This window comes from Xiphophorus couchianus, chromosome 5, assembly GCF_001444195.1.
Source record: "Xiphophorus couchianus chromosome 5, X_couchianus-1.0, whole genome shotgun sequence".
NCBI lineage: Eukaryota > Metazoa > Chordata > Actinopteri > Cyprinodontiformes > Poeciliidae > Xiphophorus > Xiphophorus couchianus.
This window is the reverse complement of record NC_040232.1, coordinates 33,303,877-33,328,849: the sequence shown is the minus strand read 5'-3', so window position 1 is coordinate 33,328,849 and position 24,973 is coordinate 33,303,877. Positions and strand designations below refer to the sequence as shown.

General features: G+C 39.2%; 2 protein-coding genes across 3 annotated transcripts in view; one reads left to right on the top strand and one right to left on the bottom strand.

Moving 5' to 3' along the window:
• The first annotated feature begins 1,887 nt into the window (after nucleotides 1-1,887).
• Nucleotides 1,888-15,317, top strand: LOC114145380 (voltage-dependent calcium channel gamma-1 subunit). Its single transcript, XM_028018914.1, has 4 exons — nucleotides 1,888-2,461; nucleotides 10,199-10,273; nucleotides 12,928-13,074; nucleotides 13,198-15,317. Exons 1-4 carry the CDS (start codon nucleotides 2,224-2,226, stop codon nucleotides 13,428-13,430), a joined length of 693 nt encoding a protein of 230 aa, XP_027874715.1. The 5' UTR covers nucleotides 1,888-2,223; the 3' UTR covers nucleotides 13,431-15,317.
• A 1,753-nt stretch (nucleotides 15,318-17,070) lies between these two features.
• The window catches only part of helz (helicase with zinc finger), a 62,980-nt gene continuing 55,077 nt past the window's right edge, over nucleotides 17,071-24,973 (bottom strand). Inside the window, exons 30-33 of one of the 2 annotated variants that reach the window (XM_028017408.1) lie at nucleotides 24,415-24,673; nucleotides 23,615-24,251; nucleotides 22,027-22,270; nucleotides 17,071-21,380 (exon numbers count right to left, since the gene is read on the bottom strand). In XM_028017408.1, the coding sequence (XP_027873209.1) occupies nucleotides 21,010-21,380; nucleotides 22,027-22,270; nucleotides 23,615-24,251; nucleotides 24,415-24,673 (1,511 nt within the window). In that variant the 3' untranslated portion in view covers nucleotides 17,071-21,009. The remainder of the gene's footprint in view (nucleotides 21,381-22,026; nucleotides 22,271-23,614; nucleotides 24,252-24,414; nucleotides 24,674-24,973) is intronic. The other variant, XM_028017409.1, reaches the window with a different exon arrangement.

Genomic DNA, 24,973 nt, shown 5'->3' with positions numbered 1-24,973 from the left:
CCCTGAGGACTCAAACTGCCAACGCTCAGCTGTCAGGCGACAGCATCAGTGTGATGGAGGGTCAAAGGGCCAAACCAGTCGATGTCCTTTCGGGTCAGGTGTTGCTGCTCTTTTTAAAAGTCCCTCAGTCACTTCCATCAAACAGAGAGACTTCATCCAGATTGGTTACCATGACGATTAAAACTTCTTCCAGACGTGGTTTCTCTCTCGAATTTCAGTCAGAGATCAGAATCCGAGTTGCTAAACTCTTTACTTCAGGGACAGATAAATGTTTAATGAATTTTCCATCTTTAATCAGATTTTTAACATCAATTCCTGTGTTCACTGGTAGCGTCTAAAGTAAATCAGATTTTTTGTTTCGTTTGTGTCTTTAGCTCTGTAAATTATGAGCAATCATGTCTTAGTTTGATTATTAATTTAATTCTTATTTTCTTTCATCTTTAGCCCATGTTGAATTTTCTTATAATTAATTGAACAGCGTTTTCTTGTGTCGATTATAAACAGCCATCATTTTTGAGAAATGCACAGCTTGCTGCTCAGAAAACATTGAAGAGACTGCGAAACAGCAATGGAAATAACTAAGTGATTTTTGAGACTGAATGGTTTATGAGCATCTATACCATTTATTGTTGTTAAATATTTGACTTTGAGCGGGACCTCTGCTGGTGCAAAAGGAAAGTAGCAAACAGCTGCTCTAAAGAGACTCGACATGAGCTGATTTCTCACAGGGGGGCTATGAAAAGGGCGGAAACATTATTTGTAATATCCCTTTACTGCAAGTTGAATTTACTTTACTACTTAAACTTGAGTCGGTTATTTCTTTCTGCCAATGTTGTTTTCAATAAGTGAACACAGACGCTGGGTAAGCACAATCAGAATTTGCAGTTTACCTCTTTTATTTTGACGTGCTGCAGAAGGAGCAGCAAAAACCCCAGTACAGGTCGAGCGACTGGTCACCAAGGCAACCGAGGGTACAGTAGCCCCCGATGGCATAAGAAAGGTGTAATTTACTCCAGCGGTCAACAGCTTCTGTAACAAGGCAGCTGCTGGTGGATCAAGTACCTCAGTGTTGGACTCTCTGACACTTCTTTGAATTACTGCTGCGAGGTTTTCACTGAACAACAGTCATATTACTCAATGACTAATGATCCAAGAACTGATAATCACTTAATGGTTAAAAGGTTATTTGATCAGCAGCACCTCGCTGTGACTTTTTTTTAAAAAAAGAAGCGATACAAGCAAAAGCTTTTCAGCATGAGGTTTCCCTTCATATCAGGATCCAGTAAGGACAAAATTCTGTGATACTGAAGGATTTGAAATGACAGGCTGCAATACAATGTGATATACGTATTAGTACAATTTCTGAATCAAAAGAGGCTTGTTTTTACATGTTGGTGTGATTGTTTATTTCTTGAACCTCTTGGCGAGTTTTTGTTTTAAATGAGCTTTTGATTTGCTGCAGAAGTCCAGGAGATACAGCTGATTTACTCACACAGAGTTTACCTCAGCAGTTAACATCCATTTCAAAGTGTACTGCCCTCGCATGTGTGAAGCGTTTGGGTTTTCAGTCGCAGCTCATTAAAGGCACAAACACTTTCTTCGTATAAATACAGCATAAAGAGACACATCCATACAAAGACATCACAGAGCTTTGACTCAACAATATCATATGGCAATTAAACAAGCAAGAGAGAAACTATTTGATACCCTATTAAAGGTACTTCTTTAAAATTCAGCTTGCATTATTATGAATAAAAGTGTTATGCTAATGCTCTTATAATGGCACTTTGCTAATCTCAACACAGTGATACTGTAATAGGATAAGCGCAGAGACTGACTCAATGGTCATTTATAGCATACAACACCCTGAGAAAGACACCCATTCCCCAGCATGGCAGGCAGTCTGGTCATCAACTTCTCTGATCCACCCCAACAGCTGACTTTGTGAACCGTCCGTCACAGTGTGAGGGGAAAGAGGGACATGAAAGTAGGACAGAGGAGTCTGGCCCCCTTCCCTTCGAACTAGAAGCTCAGATTTGCAGTAGCGAGAGAGAAGACATTAGTCCTGGGTGGAGAGAGGGAAAGGACGACGACGTGTTTTCCCCCCTGAGACTTACCGCGGCCCACCGAGGGGAAGAGGTCACAGAGTTTCAGATCAGAATATCGAGTCTTGCGTACTTTTTGTTGTTGTTAACTGACTAGAAGTCGCACCAACTGGAAAACATGCACAAGCGCACCAAGATAAAGATCGCCATCTTCGTGCTGGTGGTGGGTATGGCGTGCATGTTCACGGCGGTGGTCACGGACCACTGGGCGGTGCTCAGCCCACACGTGGTGAGGTTCAATGAGACCTGCGAGGCGGCACACTTCGGCCTTTGGAGGCTGTGCAAGAAGCACATCTACATCACCGAGCAGAACTATGACAAAGAGCATGGCTGCGGACCAATCAGCCTGCCTGGAGGTAAGGCAGAAAAACTCCAGGTAAAACGCTTTCTAACTCATCAGTAAAGTCAAAACAAATTGTAAAAGTTTAGGTTTTTGAATGTGGCAAACAATTTAGCCTCACGAAGCGCAGCTACAGCTTTTTGCACCACAGCCTCTCCTGTTAAGCTTGAAGCTAACAGAGCAAGTCACGTGACTGTGTGAAATCCCTGGAGAGGTACTCAATCAAGGGTGTTCAAACTTTTGAGGTACTTTTTGAGATACTGAACATTGTATCTCTTTTGTTATGAAAATAATAATAATAATTCTATTGTAGAAACAAAGTAAACACACAGTATTTCAGGGTGTTTCACACCTGATGGTTCGGTAGACTTTGATTGAGGACCAAAATGGCGACATTTGTTACATTTTCAGCCGATGCAGTTCACTTTTATTCCTTTGAAAAACCTGTTCCCCTCCTCGCCTGCGGTGGCGCTGCAACAGGAGCCGCTGAGGGAAACAACACAGAAACCTCAGAAGACATGAGCTCAACTTCCTTCTTTACTAAATGTAAACAAACACGGAGTGGCGTCAGATTTTAACGGATGTAGAATTTCTCTTTTGTGTTTGGAAAAAGACCGAGCCATTTCTCCCAGTGGTGAGATGTTATTTCCTCGTTTTTTCACGTTTTCCACACATCACGTTGTTGGCGAGGGCGCATGTATGGCATTACCCAGAATGCCATGCGCTATAATCTACTTTAGAACCGATCTCTAGTCCGCTAGAATCCACGTGTGCATTCGAACCGCACCATAGTTCAGACAAATGAGACCCTAACACTTGATGTGAAGTTTGAGGACCAGCAATAGGTTTTACTGCAGGACTTTAAAGGAAAAAGAATTGCTCACTGTGCTTTAGATGTGCAAAACGCTTATATTAGTATTTATATGATAAATATTAATTAAAGAGTATTTAATGTTGAACTCTCCAGGCGGCAGCGATATTTTGGATCCCGGAGTTTTTATCTACAAAAGTTGCGTGTAATTAGAATAACATTTATTCACAGTAAAACCAAATGAATATGATCATTATAATGCTGTCCAACAATAGTCTGGTTTAGCTATAAATAACTATTAATAATTGCTGAAGGTAATTAGTAACAAAACTAGTCATCTGGATCAAAAACAACTTCTTGGGCACATCATTAATGTTGCTCTTTAATTTGGTTGAAGTGAAAAAATAGTTGGCAAAATGTTGCTAACTCTCTAAAATATGAGTGGATTTTTTTTTCTCTACATTGCTGTGAAAAAGTGTTAACCCCTTGAAGACTTTTTCTGTTTCTTTCTCCTTGTTACACCGTGCTTTTTCAGGTCATCAAACATAATAATATTAGACAAAGTTGCTGATTTTATTCACTGAGAATCGAGAGTCATTCAAACCAAACCAACACGACGTTCCATGAAAAAATAATTCCCCCTGTTGGCAACATTACAGTTCATTTCTAATTTACCCAATAGGAACCATTACTTATTATGTCATGCAGTTGTTAAACATTTGTGGGTTTTGGTCAGCTTTTCACAACATGACCATAGACACCTGTCTAAATCCCTTCTACTCACAAACTTAAGCTAATTCTTGACTGACACGGTGATTGGGATGCCTGCACTCTGCTTGCACCGCAGGTCTCTTTCAGAAACAGCTGAAACGCCCGAGGCGCGGCTCACTGGTGCAGACGTGCCGGATTTTCGCATGTTGAGCTCTCCAGGCGGCGGCGATAGGTGGCACATATTTTGGATTCCAGAGTTTTTATCTGCAAAGATTGTGTGTAATTAGGAGAACATTTATTCACAGTAAAAACAAATGAACGTGATCATTATAATGCTGTGCAACAATAGTCTGGTTTAGCTATGAATAACTATTAATAAGTGCTGAAGGTAATTAGCAATAAAACTGGTAATCTGGATCAAAATTACCAAACAACGTCTAACAGAAAGAATTCAACCGGCTGTTACCTTAATCAATAAACTTAGTAAGCTAGTAACACTTAAGTAAAATGTGAAATAACGATGAAATAAACTACTAAAAGTAAAACGGTAAGAATGTACAAGTAAAAAACTAGAGCCAGAAAAACGATGAAATGACAAAAAAACTGGAGATGAGGTTAAATTTGTTTTCAACCGATTCAGATTAGTTTATGCCAGATTATTACATGAATTCCTCCCAGAGACACATAAAATATGTAAGAATGAGCATGAAATAGCCTGCAGAAAGATGTATAATAATGTCATTATGCAGTGTGAATATGTATCTTGAAAACCAAGGTTTGTAGTGAAGGGTTTTGTTGGCGAGACCAAATTAGCCCCAAGCTAATTTAGACTAGCTCAATTTGTTCAAACAAGCAGTTCACAACGCAAACCAGAGATGGAGAAAAACACTTTGAAAAATAATGTTTCATAAACTAATTTGCTGAATTTGAACTGAAATCAATAACCTTTGAGACAATTGATTTTTAATCTATTGATCAGTCACTCTAATTTTGTATTTTGGTATACGAATATGGCTGACTGAAGTGGCATAAAGGATCTAGTATTATTTGTTTTGAACGATCACCTTTAAGTTCAAAGCACCGTAACTAATAATGTTGATTATTTATGAGTGGCAGCGGTTCGCTACGGTTGACCATGGCATTTAATTAATTTTGTTATAATAATTGTGTAAATAAATAACATCAATTAACAAGCCGAACAATCTCACTCAAATTAAGCTAATTATTCTCCAAAGGAATTCTCAAATCTTTCCACTTTGAGAAACAGAAGATAAAAGCAGTTTTTTACTTCTGTTTTTTTATTTTACGAAATAGACATTTATTTCTTTTTTTTTTTACTAAAAAGAAATAGACCAACACAGCAACAGTTTGGAGTGTCAGAAAAAATATGATAAAATGATGTTTCTTTATGTTGAGACACACAAAGAAACCTAATTTTGTTTTGAAAATGTTGTTTTATTTTGGCCGTACTGGAAGCTAACTTTGACTAAAACTTGAACTGCCAGTTAAATTTGAGATCAAAGTCTGTGGAGTGGTTTATGCTATGACTGGAATGAGACAGACAGATGACGCTCAACATGCAAATGTAACTAAAACAAAACAACAATATTTGTTATTGTCATGCTAATGACAATAACAAATCTTTTTTTGAGTATGAAAATGTCCCAGTAGATAGCATGGAGTTCCCCGCTGGCAGGATTTGGTGAGGGAAGGGATTGATTATTTTGGATAAATGCCTTCAGACAGTTGTCAACATCTGATAAAAAATTAAAAATTAAAAAAATAGGACTCAAGCATTAGGCGAAGAGATTCACAAGTGGAAAGTGTGGGCTGCCTTGTTCTTAGTAGAATGCTGACAAAGTACAGACTTATTTCTGCTGCTGTTAATGGCTTTCTTCAAATCCAAGCATAGAAAATTTTACTCTGATTATCGTCTTTAGTTTAATCGCTATTCACAGATGCTACTGGTTATAAATAGGATATTCCGTTCAGCTCTCAACCGGCAAACCTTTCCTGCCTGAAAAACCTTCAGGCCAGGACTTTGGCGGTTTCCATGGTTTCCATTGTTGCAAGAGGGCCAATACAATAACTATCTGAGAGGTTCCAGAAATAGGAAGCGTGCGATTTATTTTATATTGCACGCAACGAAACAGTGCTGTTAGCTACAAAAATACAGCATGTAAATACTCAGCTGTGCTGGGGCAGAGCCATGGGGGTCAAGTGTTCATGCACAAGCCTGTGGGTTCCCTGAGTGACAGGGCCTCATGGCAGAGTCTGGCATAACTCTAAGACCCACAACACCATTAAACCCTTCCCTCAAGACCTGACTACAGCACCACGTCCCCTTGCAGGACTCAAATTACTTCTCACTGCACCGGGATAGGCGGTTCACTCCAAAAAAGATTAGGAGTCAATGCTATTTTGCTCTTAAACACACCCAAGTTTACAACCAACCCATCAAATAGGCAGACAGAATGTCTGCAACGTCTTTACACTTTATCTGGCGTCCAGAGTTTTTGGCTTTGTACAATCGACTAAATTTGGATTATCTTAGGACTTTGGCTGTGGTTATTGGCCCTAACATTTCCTCTTCTGACAAAGTGGATCGATGGCACGCATCAAAAAAGACAGGGAAGCGACATGACGGCGTGCAGAGACGCTCAAACCGGCGTTCTCACCTGATCCTTGGAAACATGACAGACTGCCCTATTTAGAACAAGAAAAGAGTTACACAACATGTCAGCACAGCCAGCAGGACAGGGGCCAATAATAGAGAGAACACACTTTCAGAGTGTCACTGAGGGGCCCGAATCATTTTCACAGATAATTACAGATTCAAAGGCTTTGAAATTTGTTTGTCTTCATATTTGCTATAGTTGCGTATTCACATGTTTGTCGAAAAAGTGTAAAATGAGAACAACAGAAAAAAGCTTGGGACAGATAGCGACTTCCTGTTATGGTGGCAGGAAGTCGGGGTCTTCCATGTGACTGCCCCACCCATGTGGGCCCCATTGGGATTTTGTGAAGATTGAATATGTACTAAATGGTTCTGGGATCAAGACAGGCGTGTTGTGTAAATACAACCCACCTTGGTAAAAACAGTTGGGAACCCTATCTAGGTCAAAGCTCAGGCTTTAATGGGGGGTTCAGAAAATCAGTGGAAATTGCCAACACATGTTACCCACCTTTAGCTTTGAATTGTCCCATGAAAAACTCCATGCAGCTAATAAACAATTCAGGAACAATTTCATCTGGGATCCTTCACTCAACATCCTCTGCTTTTGAATTCACCTCATGTAAAGGTTTGCTGGGTCCTTCTGGCAGCTGTAGGGGAGCAGCTTAACAGAAACACGTTAATATTACATAATAAAATGACCAGTTTTGACCTAAAAGCCACTAGGGGTAAACTCAACACACCGGATGCGACAGGGACAGCAACGACAAAAGTAGAACATTTTTCAACTTTCTTAAAAATTAGGGGTAAATACCATTGTCTTTGTGTGTCAATTGATTTTTTTAAAAATTATCAAATTAATCACGATTAAACACTATGCTTAATTTTGTAAGCTTGACATGTAAATATGCACGTTTTCAAAAAATATTTCAGAAAATGTTGTTTTCTCAAATCAAATAGTCTGAAGAGTTTCAATTTTCCAGGTTTTCATTTTCAGAAGAATTTAAAAGTAGTCATTTTGTTTTAAAGGTTAATTTAAAAATGTTAACTACAGAGTGCTTGTGTTTCGGTGGAAGGATAATTCATTGTTGTAACCTTGGTTTTATCCAAGCCTCCACTGTTTTTTGTTGGGTTTTTTTAAGTGAAATTTACAACTGAGCGCACCGGTTTGAGTCTCCTCACTCATTTTTTCCACTTGCTTTTGCAACTCTGCATTGTTATAGGTCATGTTGAGCCCAGTACAATCGCTTGCCCTCCTTCAGCCAAAGGGTCTGACCAATTCCAAACTAGTTCACACAGAGAGCTAGCGACACAACACAGGAAAGTTGAAAAATGTTCCCACTTTTGTCGCTGCCATCACTGTCGTGTCCGGTGTGTTGAGTGGCGTTTAGGTCAAAATAGGTCATCTGGTCATGTAATATCAATGTGTTCAACTTTTCAGATAAATCTTGTGCTGTAATGTTGACAGTTTGGTGCTGGAGCATCTGCCCTTTGTCTTCTGAACAAAAAGTGCCCTTCTGAAATCCCTTTCTTTTTTACAATGTAGTCTGTCCCCATAATAAATCAAACATTACTAAGGTCACCCCTTTTTTTAATACTTTACCACCTTAACCCCCATAATGTCTGTGTACGCCACTGGCTGGGTTTTAACTTTCGTGTCTGTCCACAATCTTAAAATAATAATAATAATAATAGTTTGATTGCCTTTTCATGACAGGAAAATAAAAAACAATTTTCCGAGATTCGGGTGATTCGGAGGCCTTTCATTTCTCCGTCAGCTTTGACTCAGAGGTGTAACTCATTGACGAGCCTCTATTTCACCTCTTATGTGCCGTCAACAGTGAAAACAGTGGGGCTTGTTGCTTGGTAACCATCTTTCGATCTTCCTTCTCTTTATGGCCAGTCCCTGTTCTCATTCATAAAAACATCTTTATTTATATGCGGGCCCACACAGTGTGCTACATGACAGTGAAAGCTGGCTTTGGGGAGCCATAGAAAGCTCTTTTTTTCCCCAATAGTTTGTGCCAATTATTTTATGTTGTTTCAGATTTCATCTTATTTTAACATGTGAACATTTTCATAGCATGGTAAATTAAGCACTTGCTATATTGTAATAGTAAACTCTTTTTTTCCCACACAGCAGCATTTATTCCTTACTAACTCAGGGCTGATTTTTATTTTTATTTTTTTACACCGACTGAGATTAATCCTTTAACGTGATATATCAAGCAGCTATTTAAAAAAAATTGATTTAATACTTTCTGTCTAAAGCTCACACAGCATGTACAGTCCTAGGATGTGTGATAAGTGGCCTTGGCTCTCATCATATACTTGTAAAGTGAGCGATGAAAGTAAGACGTGTTCTAGATTTGACACTAATTCCAGACTACTCCTAAACTGGATTCAATATTTTATCGACCTTGCTCAACATCAAAGAACCTTTCCTCTACCAAATCACTTCATGGGCGCACTGAGCAACTCAACTTTTACTCAAAACAAATCCCAAAGCTTTAGCGCATCATGTGCAGGAGAAAAAAGTAACCGTGATTTGTGCTGTGACCGCAGCTGCTTTGTTAAGTCACGCCGCACGAAGCCGAGCGAGTTTCTGAACGGGAGACTGTTTTTACTGTTGCCGTTATCCGGAGGGCGTCGGTTTTAAGATGCTTTTAGAGCGTAAATGTGACAGATCTGAGACGGTGTGAAGTGTTCTAAGAGAGGCCAAGACGTTCACGAGGTGCTCAGCAGGAGGGTTTCCCATAATGGCGTGAAAAGATGCGGGGCAAGACTTCAACGGGGGTGTGAAAAGGTTCAGTGGTGCAGCAGGGGAAGAAGGAAAGTGAAGTATCTAAAACAAAGCAACAGTCCAATAGAAACTGCAGTAACAATTTTTTTTTTTAAAGTAGAGATATTAACTCAGTGAGGACTGAGTTAATATCTTTCCCATGGATTACTTCACCCGCTAATTTCAAAATCTTAGTCAAACACAGAACATTTTATTTTCATTCAGGTGCAGAAAATGTGTCTTCTTAAAACCACTTAGTACAGATTCCGACGTATTTATGCTGTTGGGGTCAACTGGCAAATAGACCTGAACATCATCTGCATACAAACAAAACTGGAGGTTGTGTTTGGCGCTCACCAGTGCGGTGAGAACATCCTGGGTCCGAGGATCGAGCCCTGAGGCACACCCGAGGTCAGAGAAACAGTTCAGGATGAGAAGTCGACATTGAATGTCTGATCTGTGAAACATTTTAACTTTCCCAGCTGCAAGATAAAAACCTACATTGATTTTGATTATTTAGGCTGAAATTTATTATTTACACGTTTGTGTTTCAATTTATGACGCATAGACATTTAGCTTTTTCCTAAAAGGCGAAGCAATTAAGAATTGTATTTTAATTACCTTTTATGTGTAAATCAGACAGCTTCACACTAATACTTCAGATTTAACGGTTCCTTAAGATAGTCATACGTGTCCTTTAAACATTTTTAAAGCCGTTACGCCTTGCAGGACTTGACACTGAAATCGTTTTCATTTTTTTCCCCTCTTTTCACAGATGAAAACTGCACTTACTTCAGGCACTTCAATCCAGGACAAGATGCAGAGATATTTGAATACAAAACACAAAAAGGTACGTTGTTCTCCAAGTGTTTTCTGCTTGAAGGTCGTTTCACTCCATCTTGTCAAAACACTGAAGCACAAAAGACAGATGGTGAACATATTCCATCTTGTGAGACATAGGCCATCAAAATGCAGAACAAAAACAACACGGTTTTTGTTCTGCATTTGAAAATGTGCACCACTTGTGTGTGCATGCGTGTGGACGTGCGCACACATATATACAGCTCAACAAATCAGAATGTCGTTGAAAGGGTCATTTATGTCTGCAGTTCGGCTCAAACAGTGAAACTCGTTTATTAATTAGGTTCACTGACATGTAGAAAAAGGATTTTACACATCAGCCAGTTACAAAAAAAAGTACATCGTTTATCAAATATCACGATACATTCTTTATCTTGATAATAATCCTCGTCGTGATAAATTCCAGTCAATGTTTGTAAGAAAGAAACAAAACTGTATTGTCAAGATTGTAATTTTTACTACATTCTCCACTGCCTGTACAATGAAAGCATCAATAATTGTCAATAAATTTGAAAACATGTTTGCAGTTTAACGATACAAATCACGCTTCATTATGTGTCTGCTGTCCTAAAGATGTGTGCTACCAATGGTATTTCTATACTTGCAGTGACACACAGTCACAGTCATACAGTTACCTAAAAAAGTAGTAATGAATATCTGTTTATCGTTACCAGAGTAGTACCACAAGATGTCGTAATAGAACTGGAGTCTCTTTCTAAATGCTTAGTGCGTTTCCTACCTGACTTGTGGCCTTTTTTTCTTGTCATGACATCAGATTTGTAGCGTGCAACAATAGTTAGCCTCCTCCAGTGTTCCCATAAGCCTCTCAAATGATCTGATTCACAGACTTCCTGCATGGCCAGTGACTCTAGGCCAGAGCTTCTCGATCCTCAGGAACCGCAGTCCTGTCCAGCCATTTGAATCAGGTGTTTCTGGAACGGCGAAACACCTGCAGTATGCCAGACGGCGGAAACGCGAAACTTTGCTCTAAGTGGACGGCCGTGTCTTCATAAGTTTATAGTTGTGCTATAATCTTTCAAAGGATGAATTGAACACTGCTGAGTGAGAATGTCAAATCTTACGATATTACTTCATCACCTACATCTGCTTTAAGCTTTTCCAGAAATGATATTTTTGCTGTCGCTTTGTCTTCGTGAAATGGTTCACCAATTATCTTTAACAGACCTCGGAGGCTTTCACAGAGCCTATCAATTACACACAAGCCGACTTTACAATTTAAGGTAACTTCTGAATGCAGGTGGTTTCACTAGATGTAATTGAGGGGTATCAGAGTTTTGGATGCTGATTGCATATGCAGTCTGCAAAAAAAATATGTATAGGAGAAATATATATATATACTGTATATAAGAGGATAAAGCAATAGACTAAGACGTAAAAAATAAAAAAAACATCGGATTTTATAGAAACTGTGAATACTGACTTTTTTTTTTACTGTGTGTTATTTGTTCTGTGTAAGTTTCTTTTCTTCCTCGCATACTCACAGACAGAAACACTTTCAAAAATTTAGTCAAGCAGCATGTCCGATTATTTTTAGTCAACGGATTTGCGCTGAAACATAGCTAACTGCTGCAGGAAGTTAGAAAAGAAGTAGTTTAAAGCTACAGTTTGGAACAACATTTTCAGCAGCCATTTTGGGAGAACATTTTTGAAGTCTGGCATTTAAGTAGTTCTCACTAATATTGTTGCTGAAGATATGAAAATACTTTTCATAAAAGCTTCTTTGGTAAGTCACATGCTCCAGTCTTCCTTGGACTAGAAACTAAGTAAACTATGGTAAGCCTATGCCACACTTGTATAAAACACTTTTTTATAAATATAGATTTCATATAAAATACAAATGAAGTTGCACGCCAGAGCTCTGCAGAGATGCACTAACTACCTCAAAGCCCAGAATGCTCAAGGTGTGGCGGCCGTCCTCTCCTGCCAGCACAAGATGAAGGTACTCAGTTCCCAAAGGAGAACGTCCACCCCCAATGGGATGGTTAGCAGGCAAACAGGCGGCAGATCAAACGCTCCCGATCACAACCAGCACTGCAAAACACAAACCAGCTGCTGTTTCCATTCCACACATGGAATCTGCGAACATAAAAGTAAAGCAAATTTATATTACAAAAACATTGTAATTGGGTCACTTTCGGGTTGCAGTGTGAACGTAGCCTTAGAGAGAGAAACATGAGCTAGTTTCAAGCTTTCTTTTTGAGATCTGACCAATACTTTAAAAACATATTCAAACATAGTCCAAACACCTAAAGCAGTGGTGCCCAAAGTCGGTCCTGGAGGGCCGACATCCTGCATGTTTTAGTTCTCTCCCTGGTTCAACGCACCTGGATCAAATGATGGCTCGTTAAAAGGCCTAAGAAGAACATTGACATGCTGAAAAGGTTGTTTCTACCACCAGGGAGAGAATTAGAACATGCAGGATGCTGGCCCTCCAGGACCCACTTTGGGCACCACTGACCTAGAGGTTAGATTTACAGGTTGACAATCAGATTTCCTCAGGGTTGTTGGACATCAGTATGTTTTCTACATAGCAGGGATTCTCTCCATGCCTTTGTCTCTTATGAGCTTCTGAAGCTGTTTGTTTATATTTGAACTTTTTTTATCATTTATTTTTCCTTCCAGAGTACAACATTTCCGCCGCAGCCATCTCCATTTTCAGCCTGGCCTTCATGATCCTCGGATCTCTGTGTCTGCTCGGGTCGTGCACCGGCAAAGGCAAAGGAAGGGACTACCTTCTCAAACCCGCCGGAATGTTCTTCGCGTTCGCAGGTCGGTTCCGTTCACCTTCCAAACTTCAAACCTTCCAACTTCTCCAGCAGCCTTCCCAGTCCACACACGCCTCAAGTTTTACACAGACCATGACGCTCACACCCTGCGCCTCTCTGTCTTCAGGCATCTGCGCTTTCATCTCGCTGGAGGTGATGCGTCAGTCGGTGAAAAGCATGATCGAGAGCAAGGACACTATTTGGATCGCGTACTACTACGCCTGGTCCTTCGCCTGTGCCTGCTCTGGCTTCGTCCTCCTCTTCCTGGCCGGCATCGCGCTCCTCGTCCTCTCCATGCCTCAGATGCCCCGGAACCCCTGGGAGACGTGCATGGACGCCGAGCCGGAGCAAGTAGAGTGATGCCGGCCAACCGAACGCAGCCGTGAATCACTTTCTTGTTGTTTTCCAGTAAAAAAAAAAAAAGAGAAACATGTTGTTGGTGTTTGCGCGTCATAGTCGTCTCTTTGAACAGCATTTGAATGGGGCCTTTAGTGAGGAGGCTAATGTGTTTTCCTGACCCCTACATGCGCGACCAGAGTGAACACAATTCACATGCTGGTTTTTTTTTTTGTGTACAGCTCATCGTTTACTGACATCCTGTTTGTCTTTCTCAATTATACCCATGAATCATTCTTAATGTGACCATGGTCTTACTCCCATGTATGTACCTTTTAGACAAAAACGGCCCTAAGGATTTTCTAGAACAAGTCTGACGTCACAGTAACCGTAATTTGAGCTTCAGTGCCGCATAATATACAGAATATACACCTTTACAGGAAGGTTTATGTGTTTTTAATGGCGTCGGAATTAAATTGCTCACCGACAATGTCAAGTAGGCGTCTCAAGGATTATTCAAAGCTCTACAGATAGAGAATGGAGAAGGTTTTGAGTGTGTGTGTGTGTGTGTGTGTGTCAGACTGAATGCTAAACACTCCCACAGTCTGCAGCACCAACTATGTTGGAAAAGGTTCAGTTTTAGCAGGTGCACTGTGCATACATACAAGGCCTTTTACTGATCCTCGACACGGACAAAATGAAGAAAGCTTTATTTATCCCAAACACGATTAACCTTCTTAGCATTCAAATCTACAGTATTTATATTTATGTAATGTCTGCTGGTTTGGTTTTTGTAAAAACAAACAAACAAAAAAACCCCAGCAGATTATTTATAACCCAGAAAATGAGGATATGCAGAAAAATGAAGTGCTGTAAGTGACACTTCGTCCTTTAAAAGGATACTTTGGATTTTTTGAAGTGTAGGTCAGTGAAAATATTAGTAATGTTCTTCTAAGTGATTTCATACCACCGTCAGTTTGTGTTAAATAGGATAAGTAAACAAATCGTCAGTGTGATAAGCTAGCAGCTCGTTAGCCGTACAAACAGCTTAGCTCAAACTACGTTAGCCTTGTTTTAAAGTGCTAAAATTGTGCAACCTTCACCGCTCAGAGGAGTTCTTTACTTTTCTACAAACTCAGTAAGATCCGTCTCTAACCTTACTTCAGATAACCCAAACTATCCCTTTAATTAGTCATTTTCCAACCAGTTTCCCTAGAAGAAATTGTCCCGACTTTAACGTCAGTGCAGATTATTCTGTGCTGTCGCTTTTCAATGTAGGATTTAGTAAAAGGCATGGGGGGGGGGAGAGAAACTGGTTTATTTTGTTTTTTATGAACACAAAACTTTCTGACATTCTAGAAATGTAACTAGAAACTTGTACAGACGTTGCGACTGAGAAAGCCTCTGCATTCGTTTGGACTTTGCTCGACTTCACGCTGGAAATGTTTGGGGGTCACATGCGTAAGGTGAACAGTGTGAATGTTAACTTAACCTTTTATACAGAACTCCGGTGTAACGTCAGACCGGACTACAGCGTTCTGTCAGAGCTGCAACAACCAGAATCTCAACCTTGCTCAGGGCAAAAAAAATGTAGTTATTTTCAGTAAGATGTACTTCAGTTTGATTCATCGCTCTCTTAATAATCTTTGCTTAGAAATGAACGGTATGCAGCTGCAGGAATGTGTTTGGATGAAGCTACTCATTTATATTAGTTCTCTAATTTGTTGTTGCTGCTGCGTTATGAAATAAAATGGTTCCATTTCGGGGTAAATGTGACCATAATGTGATACGTTTCCTTTTCTCTATATAGCATGCAGTTGAATAAGCTTTGGAATGGCGTCGACTCTGTATTTCTTACTCGCTACTAATTTCTAAGGAAATAAAAATTAAATAAAAAGTTGACAAATTTTGTATCAGTTTGTTTGGATGAGAGTTGCTGTTGCATGTCTAAGAGGCATTGGATGTTTCAGGATTCCTCTTCTATAAGAAGAGAAAATCAAGAAAACTGTGTAATTTTCACGTTTTGCTTCAAATTATCAAAATGAAGGAAAATGAGGAAGCAACACAAAATTGTGTATGCAGCCTTCGAGGTGCAGCTTCTCCTTGGATTTGCGGTTTCCAACCTTCTGAATCAGAGCGCCCGTCCACTCAGCTCCTTCAGGCTAGCCAGAAGCAATTAGCAAATACCAGTTGAAGCTGCGCATCAGCTGAGCTCATTGTACAAATTACCTTTCCCTGCAACGCTGGTAAAAACGTCATTAAAGGGTTAATAATAGAGGAGCGACGTTGTGGGGACTTCCTGAAGACGGAGTTTCAGAAAGAGCAGGAGTTTCTTAAAGAGACAGGGGCCCAATTTCAAGGCATTTAATTACAAAGTCAAATTTCTTTCAAGTCATATTTGATGTATACAGTACTTTTGTAACAACTGTGAAGGCAACAGTTACTTGATTGTGCTACAAAATAACACTATGTGCCTGGAAAACACTTTAAGAAATGAGTTAGCCAAAAGTTCAATTTAAACTGTAAACAGGAATGTGTTTTTTTTTAAAGATCTTGAACCCTGGTTTAGATTATAAATTCAGTAGAAAAGTAATATGCACTATTTTACTTTTGCTTGAACACTTATGGCAAAGCTAGACTACTACACCTTGTCAGATTTTCAGTCTCCCAAACGGCTTTACGTCTCGCAAGGCTGCGTTACGCAACTGGAGCACAAAGGAGCCTTTATGTTGCCTCGTTCTGCACAGAAAGAGTGAGAAGAAGAAGAAGAAGGCGGGAAAAAAAGCGAGAAAACTCGAGCAGTTTCAATAAAAACACTTTAATAGAGAAACAATTAAAAAAAGAAAAGAAAACCTTTAAAACACAGCCTAAATCAGTTCTCGTAACAACCACCAGTTGAAATGAATATTCATTACTTTGAACCCACGAGGGAGAAACTGATGGGGACTGGAAAGCAGGGAGGAACAGGTGTGCCATTGATTCACTGCAGCGGGGGGAGAACAGAGGCGGGTCAACGGATAACAGGAGAAAATGGCGCTTATAGGAGGCTGAACACAGAGCTCTCTGCTGGCCGGGCAAAGGTTGCTCCCTAACCTTTTCTCTCTCTCTTTTTTTCTGTTTTTTAAATTGTGAGCCACACACACACACACACACACACACACACACACACTTTACAGCTGGTTCCACATCGAGGACATGCCATGAAATGTGGTGTAATGTTGGGAGCTTTCAAATCAAACTCCATCGTGTTAACGAGGTACACATAGAGCAAAGAATTGAAATATCAAACCAGGAAACAAAAAAACAAAACAAAAAAGTTGCTAACAAAATCCCTTTAAAATGTCTTTGGCTCAATCTCTTCTGTCTTAATAAATAGAACTGTAGCTTTAAAAAAAATTTTAAAAAGCGGTGAAATATTAGTATTGCACAACTTTAGAGATTAGCCAACGATTTTAAAACAAAAGAGAATAAAAATAAAAAACCGGGCTCCCTGCACGATCTCCAGGGAGCAACCTCAGCTTTAGCCCTTCAAACTGCAGGAGGAGGAACAAAAAGGAAGGAGGGGAAACATATACAACCATTCAATTATTTTTTTTTGATCGACACATTAGTAAAAGTAACAGTTTTATGTATAATGTCACAAGTTATTTGTACACGTCAAATAAAAATACCAAAAATTTAACTCTGCAGGTTGAAAACAAAAGCGATTTTTTTTCTTTTTTCCTTTACCGTTTTTCATCCAGAAATCATTACAAACCTATAGGAACGGGAGATCAAAACCCAACAAGTTCATCGCAACATGCAATAAAAGAAGCAAAAAAAACAAAACAAAAACAGACTAAACACTGAAGAATGAATCCAGGTGTTGATTGTTGTACAGCTGTGGTGAGAAAACATGACAGGACGAATCCAGCAAGGTGTACTTAAAAAAATACATATTGTACAGTAAATTAGGTCGTCTTAAAAAGGCGCAACGGAAATTCTCCTCTGCTAAACAAGCCGGGCAGCTTCTTAAAAAAAAAAAAAAAAAAAAAAAAAAAGAGAAAAACGAAAAGAAAAACCTACAAAGTTACAAGATGATGCAACTACCGTTTCTAGATTTTCTCTTTATTTTTTCTGAATTTGCATAATTAAAAAGGGCGTGCCTCTTCATTGATCAGCTTCTACAAAATCGAGGCGCTCCCAAAGTTCTCGTTTGTAAATACATACAAAATGTATATTTACAAGTAGGTGTTTATCTGCTAAATTAAAAAAATAAAATAAAAAATGATCAGAATCGTGTCATTTAAAATGTCAAAACTTGAAAAGAAAAGGACACGGAGCTCAACATTTAAAACATCTTCGTTTCTGGCTGTAAGGCTTTTTTTTTTAAAAAAAAGAAAAGAAATACATCAGAGACTAACTGCAACAGTATAAAGCCACGATTACCAGTGAAGAGATTTCTTAAGTTGATCAGTTTGCAGGAAAAGCAGCGACTCAAAATTCGAAATAAACTCGAAAACTTCCCCTACGGTGTGGTTTCTCTAGAGCGAGCAAGAAGAAAGATCAGAGTAGTTTTCAGAAGAGCGATCGATCAGCTGCTGGAGCAGCGATTCACAAATCCGATTAAATCAAAGTGCGCCGTCTCTGTTTTATTGATGTTTTTGTAAATCATGACTTCCATAACATCACCATTCCTGTTCAATTATGCAGATCTTAATAAACATACAACAGTCAAAGGTTTTTGAACAAACTCCTTCAGTCTCTCCACCTCTCTTTTTGTGTGTGTGTGTGGGGGGAGGGGGGGGGATATAAATTTTTGTATTGCAGTGAAATAAAACTCAAACTTGGAAAGTATATTTCTTCCTTAAAACAACACAGAATCTTCTAATGGAACAACAACTTAAAATGACCTTCTGGAAACAAAATTAAAAGAATCTGCTAAACGAAGCTGTTCTCGTTGCTCAGGGTCACGTTTGTTATAATTAAAAAATATGTATTTTTAAAAATTTTTAAGCAATGTAAAAGTTAAAAACTGCCCTCATCAATTAGGCAGTTGCCGATATTAAAGTAATTGACATTTTAAAGAAGTTCTGGTTTAAAAATGCTAAGATGTTCCATTATATCGCTCTTACAGCATAAAGTCCTTTTAATAAGTAGGTAGTTCAACTCATTAAGCAGGTAATATCAATGTATTCACAGCAGGGGGGGAAAAGTATAAAATGGTGGAAAAAAACATTATGCCTGTAAGAATCAATACAAATAATATGATTTATAAATATTCACTGTAGCAGCAGTAGAAACTGCTGCTTTTCTGTCAAAAATATAAATAATTAGATCATATTGTATATTTCTATGTTGAATTGAATGATGCACTAAAACCACTGCATAACGGCCCACGCCTGTTTTAAGAATTGCCTAAATATTTTACAGCGATAATTTTGCTTTTAAAAAATTCAATAGCTGGCATTAATTTTAGAAATGTTTTGTTTATAAAACTTGTAGCCAAAAAAACCTAAGCCAGTGGAGCCACTAGCTTAAGTTTAGTTTAGCTAGTAGTAAAACTGCTAGCTGAAGTTTAGCTAGTAGTAAAACTGCTAGCTTAAGTTTAGCTAGTAGTAAAACGGCTAGCTTAAGTTTAGCTAGTAGTAAAACGGCTAGCTGAAGATTAGCTAGTAGTAAAACTGCTAGCTGAAGTTTAGCTAGTAGTAAAACTGCTAGCTGCAGCAGTGAACATATAGTCAGAAGTGAAACTGCTAGCTGAAGTTTAGCTAGTAGTAAAACTGCTAGCTGAAGTTTAGCTAGTAGTAAAACGGCTAGCTGAAGATTAGCTAGTAGTAAAACTGCTAGCTGAAGTTTAGCTAGTAGTAAAACTGCTAGCTGCAGCAGTGAACATATAGTCAGAAGTGAAACTGCTAGCTGACGTTTTAGCTAGTAGTAAAACTGCTAGCTGAAGATTAGCTAGTAGTAAAACTGCTAGCTGAAGTTTTAGCTAGTAGTAAAACTGCTAGCTGCAGCAGTGAACATACAGCCAGAAGTGAAACTGCTAGCTGAAGTTTTAGCTAGTAGTAAAACTTTAGCTAGCAGTGTTGTGTTTATTTAACATTTGTTTTGAAACAAACAAAGATAAAATATGTAACTAGAAGTCTTATGATTTCTGAAGTAGCTGTATTTTTACATTTTATTTTTTTAAAATTGAAGCAATGAATAAAATTGAGACACGTTTGTAAAATGTTAATAAAATCATCTACTTTTTCATAAGCAAAAAAATTAAATGCTACCAATTTTCTTCATGCCTTTAGGACCACCCCAAATCCAGACATTAAAAAAATAATGTATACAATCTCAAACTGCGGTTAATGGCTGTGGCAGTGTCCTCGTTTTTCTTTTTTTGATGCGATATTTTCCGATTTTGTTTGCCATGGGTTTACTCCTCAAGTATTTTTTTTTTTGTTGTTCAAAAACATCTGACTGGAAGTAATGATCCTACGATACACATTTTAATAACTCTCAGTTTACTTACACAGACCATCAGATTATTCCAAACCACGCAACACAAAATCCAAATTGAAAGTTGAGCAAAAGCAGCGAAACGATTTTACATTTAAAAGATTCTTTTAAAGAAAAAAACAACAAAAAAAGTCAAAGTAAATCGAAGCAGAGCAGTTCATGTAGTCGCCCAAAGAAACGTGTTGCGGTTGAAGCCGACAGAGGAGGAATGAAAGCTGTCCCGACGTCTTCACGCTGTACTTTCCCCGGTGAGATCTTGGCGAAAAGTTTTTTTTTTTGTTTGTTTTTTTTTCTATAAATAATCACATTAATCGCTAAATCACCAGATTATTTAAGTTAATGATGACTAAGAACTGAAAAGAAAAAAAACAAACAAAAACAAAACAAAAACCCATAATGCAAATACTAATATGATTTTTTTTTTTTTTTTTTTTGGAATACAGTTCAGTCTTTTATTTTCTTTTTCTGTACAGATTAGAGGAAAAATGTATCTACTTCTATACACTGTTCCTTTCGGTTTCACTCAGTCGACCACTTAGCTTTCATGCAATACAACAAACTGCAGTGGTGTGAACGGTCAGTGTTCACTATAAAACCAAATGGTTGTTAAAAAAACAAAAACAGGAGTTAGAAAAAAGAAGAACTAAAAATGCATTTAAAGAGACCAACTAAAGCAGGAAAACTAAGCAGATAGCTAAATGGTCAAATAAGTCGGTTTTTTTTTTATTGATCTTTCATCTTATTTTATTTTTTTTGTATTTTTGTTTTCTAAGCATTACGTACATGTACAAGTGTAGATAATATAATGTATATATTCATATATACATAATGAGTATGTATATATATATATACCAGTAATGCATTTGCTATATATATACTGACTTTCTGCACAGATATGTCAGGAGAGAAAAGAACCAGAAGTTAAAATAAAAGAGAAAAGAACCAAAAAAGAAAAATCTAAAATCTACTATTACAAACAATTCTTTAAAATGCACTTTCCACTATTTCTTTTTTTTTTTTTTTTTAGAAATTTTACAAAACTTTTACAATTTTTTTGTTTTTTTCTTCTTTTTTTTTTTGTTTCGCTTCACTTACTACGCGAGAGAGTCGGCTCTCATTTAAAGTAAGAATAATAACCATTGCTACCGTTTGAGCTTCCGATGCTCAGCTCCTGGAGGAGGGACAGCGGGTCGCTGTTCTTCTTCACCTGCTCGGGTCGAACGGCTCTCGGTTTGGGAGGCGCTCGGAGGGCGCTCGCGTACGACATGGTGGGCGGCTTTACTAAACTGGGAGCCCCCTGGGTGGGCTCCGTCGGAGGCTGTGGTGGCGGCGGGGGCGGCGGTGGCGGCTGCTGCTGCTTCTTATTGGGCATTAGAGGGGGAAACTGGTGCTGAAGGGAGTTGAGGTTGTGTGGATGCGCCTGCTGCTGCGCGCCGGCCGGTTCCGCCTTCACCTGCTCGTCCGTCTGACGGTGGACCTTTGAAGCTGCGGGAGGGAGAAGGTAAACAATAATGAAAACTTACGTTGCTAATGAAATCAAGAACTAAAATCTACGACAACGAATCATGGTTATTTGTAGATACAGAAAGGAGGAGTAAATTTATGGCAAAAGACTGACATATTGAGATGAATCTCTCAGGTTTTCTAGTCTGAAATTTAGGAAATTTCTGAGTTTCAAAAGTCAAAAATTTGTTGATTTTAATCTCAATTTTAGACAATGTTTATTTGTTTTGCAAATTTGTTACTTTTCAAGCTCAGAAATAAAAACTTGTATTGGTAACAAAATCAGGAACTCTTTTTTTTAAATAATAAAAGAGGAGTATTTTTATGCCAAAACAAAATTATTTTGAGATGAATCTAAAATTTTCTAGATAAAAACCTTGTGAGATTGAAAAGTTGAGAATTTGCAATAAAATGTTTTCTAATTTAAAAAATAAAAGGAGCTGAATTGTTCTTTACTAGCATTTTCTCTTTCATGTGTTTCATTTCCTTGCTTTAGTAGCTATAACAGCAACTTTTATTCAACTAAAACAATTGTTTACAGCAGCCCTACACACACGCGCACACCCACACACACCCACGCGCACACCCACACACACGCACGCCCACACACACACACACGCACGCCCACCTAGAAGCTCACGATGCTGAACTAGTTTGCTAGCTCCATTGCATGGAATGTTCTGGAATGGACCGGGACCCCCGCCGTTGCTGGGCCAGAGGTGGTCGTGGGGGGGGTAGGTGTAGGAGCCGTGCGGTTGCTGTGGGTGATCCTGGGGCTCGGGATGACAGGGGTGGGCTGGAGATGATTCATCCGGGTAGCTGGAGGAGATGCGGCGCTGATAGAGGGGCCGGCCCGGACCTCTCGGTTCATACTGCGAGGGAACAGAAGGATGGAGGAGCAGGAAGGTTATATTTATCTGCCTGGACTCGGCTTCAACACGACACTGACAGGAGATTTCTTCTAGAAACCACAGAGATTCAGCTTATTTAAAGAGGGGAAGAAACAGATACAGTACATAACGTGTATAGATGCACCAATCCTGTATTAATATCTGTATTGGTCCTGATATTCTAAAAAAAATTTAAATAAAATAAAAATTCTAGATTGGATATTAGTGTCAATGTGCCCGTTCCATTTGGCCGCTTCTATTCAGTCAGATTCTATACTTCTATGATTTATTATTTATTTTACATCATATATAGAATTCCTAAAATTACTTTCTGAAAAATTTGAAAGGTTTGTTGTAGTTTACTTTTACATTTGACCAAGGTTGTCAAGCTTTTAGTTTATTTAATTTTAATTTCACTGTTTTACTCCTAATTGCTCCGACTAAAAAAAAAATTAAGTTGTGTTATTTTTTTGTGTTTCACCATTGTTTTAAGTGTGGTGCACTCACTGATGCAGAATTATCAAATAAAAGAGTAATTCAGTACATTTATGTCTCTGTTTAAAACAAAAAGAAACATTTGAAGTCGATTCAGGACTGTTTGTATTCTATCAGATCGGTCTGAGCTGATACTAAACCGCCGATATCTGTATCTGTATCGGAGGTGAAAAAAGTGAATTGTTGCATTTCTAAGAGAAACAAAACACAGAAAGGAAATCATTACAGCAACAGTAATTAAAAAAGGAATCGTTTTCCTTTTGCGTCTCAAATATGTAGTAATAAAAGAAAGTAAAAAAACAAAAAACAAAGGATGAGGGTAAATTGAAGACGGAGAAGGACGCTTCCTGTTTTTGGTATAATAGTGAAGCTAAATTCTAAAACTTGGAACGACAATTTATTCAAGGTTTTCAGTAAACTTGAACAAGTCCTAGAACAAAGATTTGCTGGAGCAGAGTTTGCTCTCCTCATTTTTTAAGCTTTTTAAAAAGGTTCAGGGTTTCTTCAGGTATCACAAACACAAAACCTTTCAAGACCTTAAGAAAACCAATATGAATGAAATTGAAGAACTACATCATGACGGAAATTAGACTTATATTAGGAGAAATAAGGATGTAATTTTTCTCTCATATAATAAACAGCAATTATAACATGCTTGGAGATGTGGCTGTTTTGTTTTAATATGTCTGTGTTATAAAAAAAGAAGAAACGTTTTAAGTCAATTGAGTCCGGCTTTTCTGAATTGGAATCGACCGTAACTAAACCTCAGACATCAGAAGGGGGAAGAAAAAAAAGTGGATCGGTGCAAAGCGACAAACGAAGCAGGCGTACCTCGTCTATGCTGTGGAGGGCAGCGGCTGCTGATGTTCTAGGGGACAGAGGGTGGTAGGACTCGGAGTCCGGGCCTTGATTTTGTTGCTGTTGCTGTTGATGGTGTTGCTGCTGCTGCTGCTGCTGCTGCTGCTGGAGTTGCATCAGCACCTGCTCCGGCCTGCTGGGGTGAGCCATCAGGGGCAGTCCGTACAGAAGGCTATGGCTCTGGTTCCCTAGGAGGTGGTTCTGCTGGGACACGGACGCCGCTCCGCCGTGGGACCACTGCGCTTCCTGCAGGAGATACTTCACGTTCGATGGTGGGGGGCTGCTGCCGCCGGACTGCGCTGGCGGCTGATTCGGGTAGCTACCGGCATTGTACAGGGGGTTCCCTGGGTGCTGCTGCTGCTGCAGAGCCGGGTTGTTGAGAAGGTTTTCGTTGAGGAGGTTCCGGCCGGTTTCGTGGGAGTACAGTCCTGCGGGGAAGGGGCCAGCGTGATTGGACAGGGGGGCTAAGGAGGACGAGGGCTCGCCGGAGGCACGGGTCTGGGACTGTCGATACTGGAGCAGGCGGGACTGAGGCGGCGGCTGCAATTCGGTCGCTTCCCGTGGTTCCGGCTGTTCCTGGGGGGGCATTTCTCTCAAAAGGCCCGGGTACCTTAAAGCAACGTGACAGAAATACTTTATTTATTTATTTTTTAAATTGACTTCAGAATGGTGTCCAATCCAACAAAAACACAATATTTCAAATGACTAACACAAAAATAAAAAATAAAGAAAAGAAGAAAAAAAAAAAAAACACTTTTTAGACTAAGGCTAACCTGGAGCATGTTGGACCCGCGGTGGCAGAGGAAACGGCTTCGTCGTCCATATTGGCACTAAGCCCCCAGGTAGCAGCCCGGAGCAGCTGAGGGGGAAAGCGAGCCATGCCAGATTGAGCGAGGTGGGCGAGCTGCTGGGGCAGAGGAAAGGCAACACTGCCCTGGAGGAAGGGGCCTGCTGCTTCCCCCCACTGGCCCAGTCTGGCCGCCTGCTGCTGCTGCTGGCTCAGGGCTTCTAAAGTCAGGGGACTCTGGAGGTCTGAAAGGTTAAAGAAATGTGGGATTGGTTAATGTTGTCATTTGAAAAGCACTGACTCAATGAATTTCAATTATTTAATTATTTTGCATTTCAAAACAACAAATGAGTAAAAAGGCCGATCACATCTTACTCAAAACAAGGAATGAAACAATTAATCAAATTTTAAGTGATTGATTGTTGAAATAGTCAACTAATTTAGTAATCAATTAATCGTTAACTGGAGCATACAGGCATAAAAATAAGGCGGTTTGCTGGAAGAACGTCATACTGAGAGCAGTAATGAAGCCAAAACTGTACAAA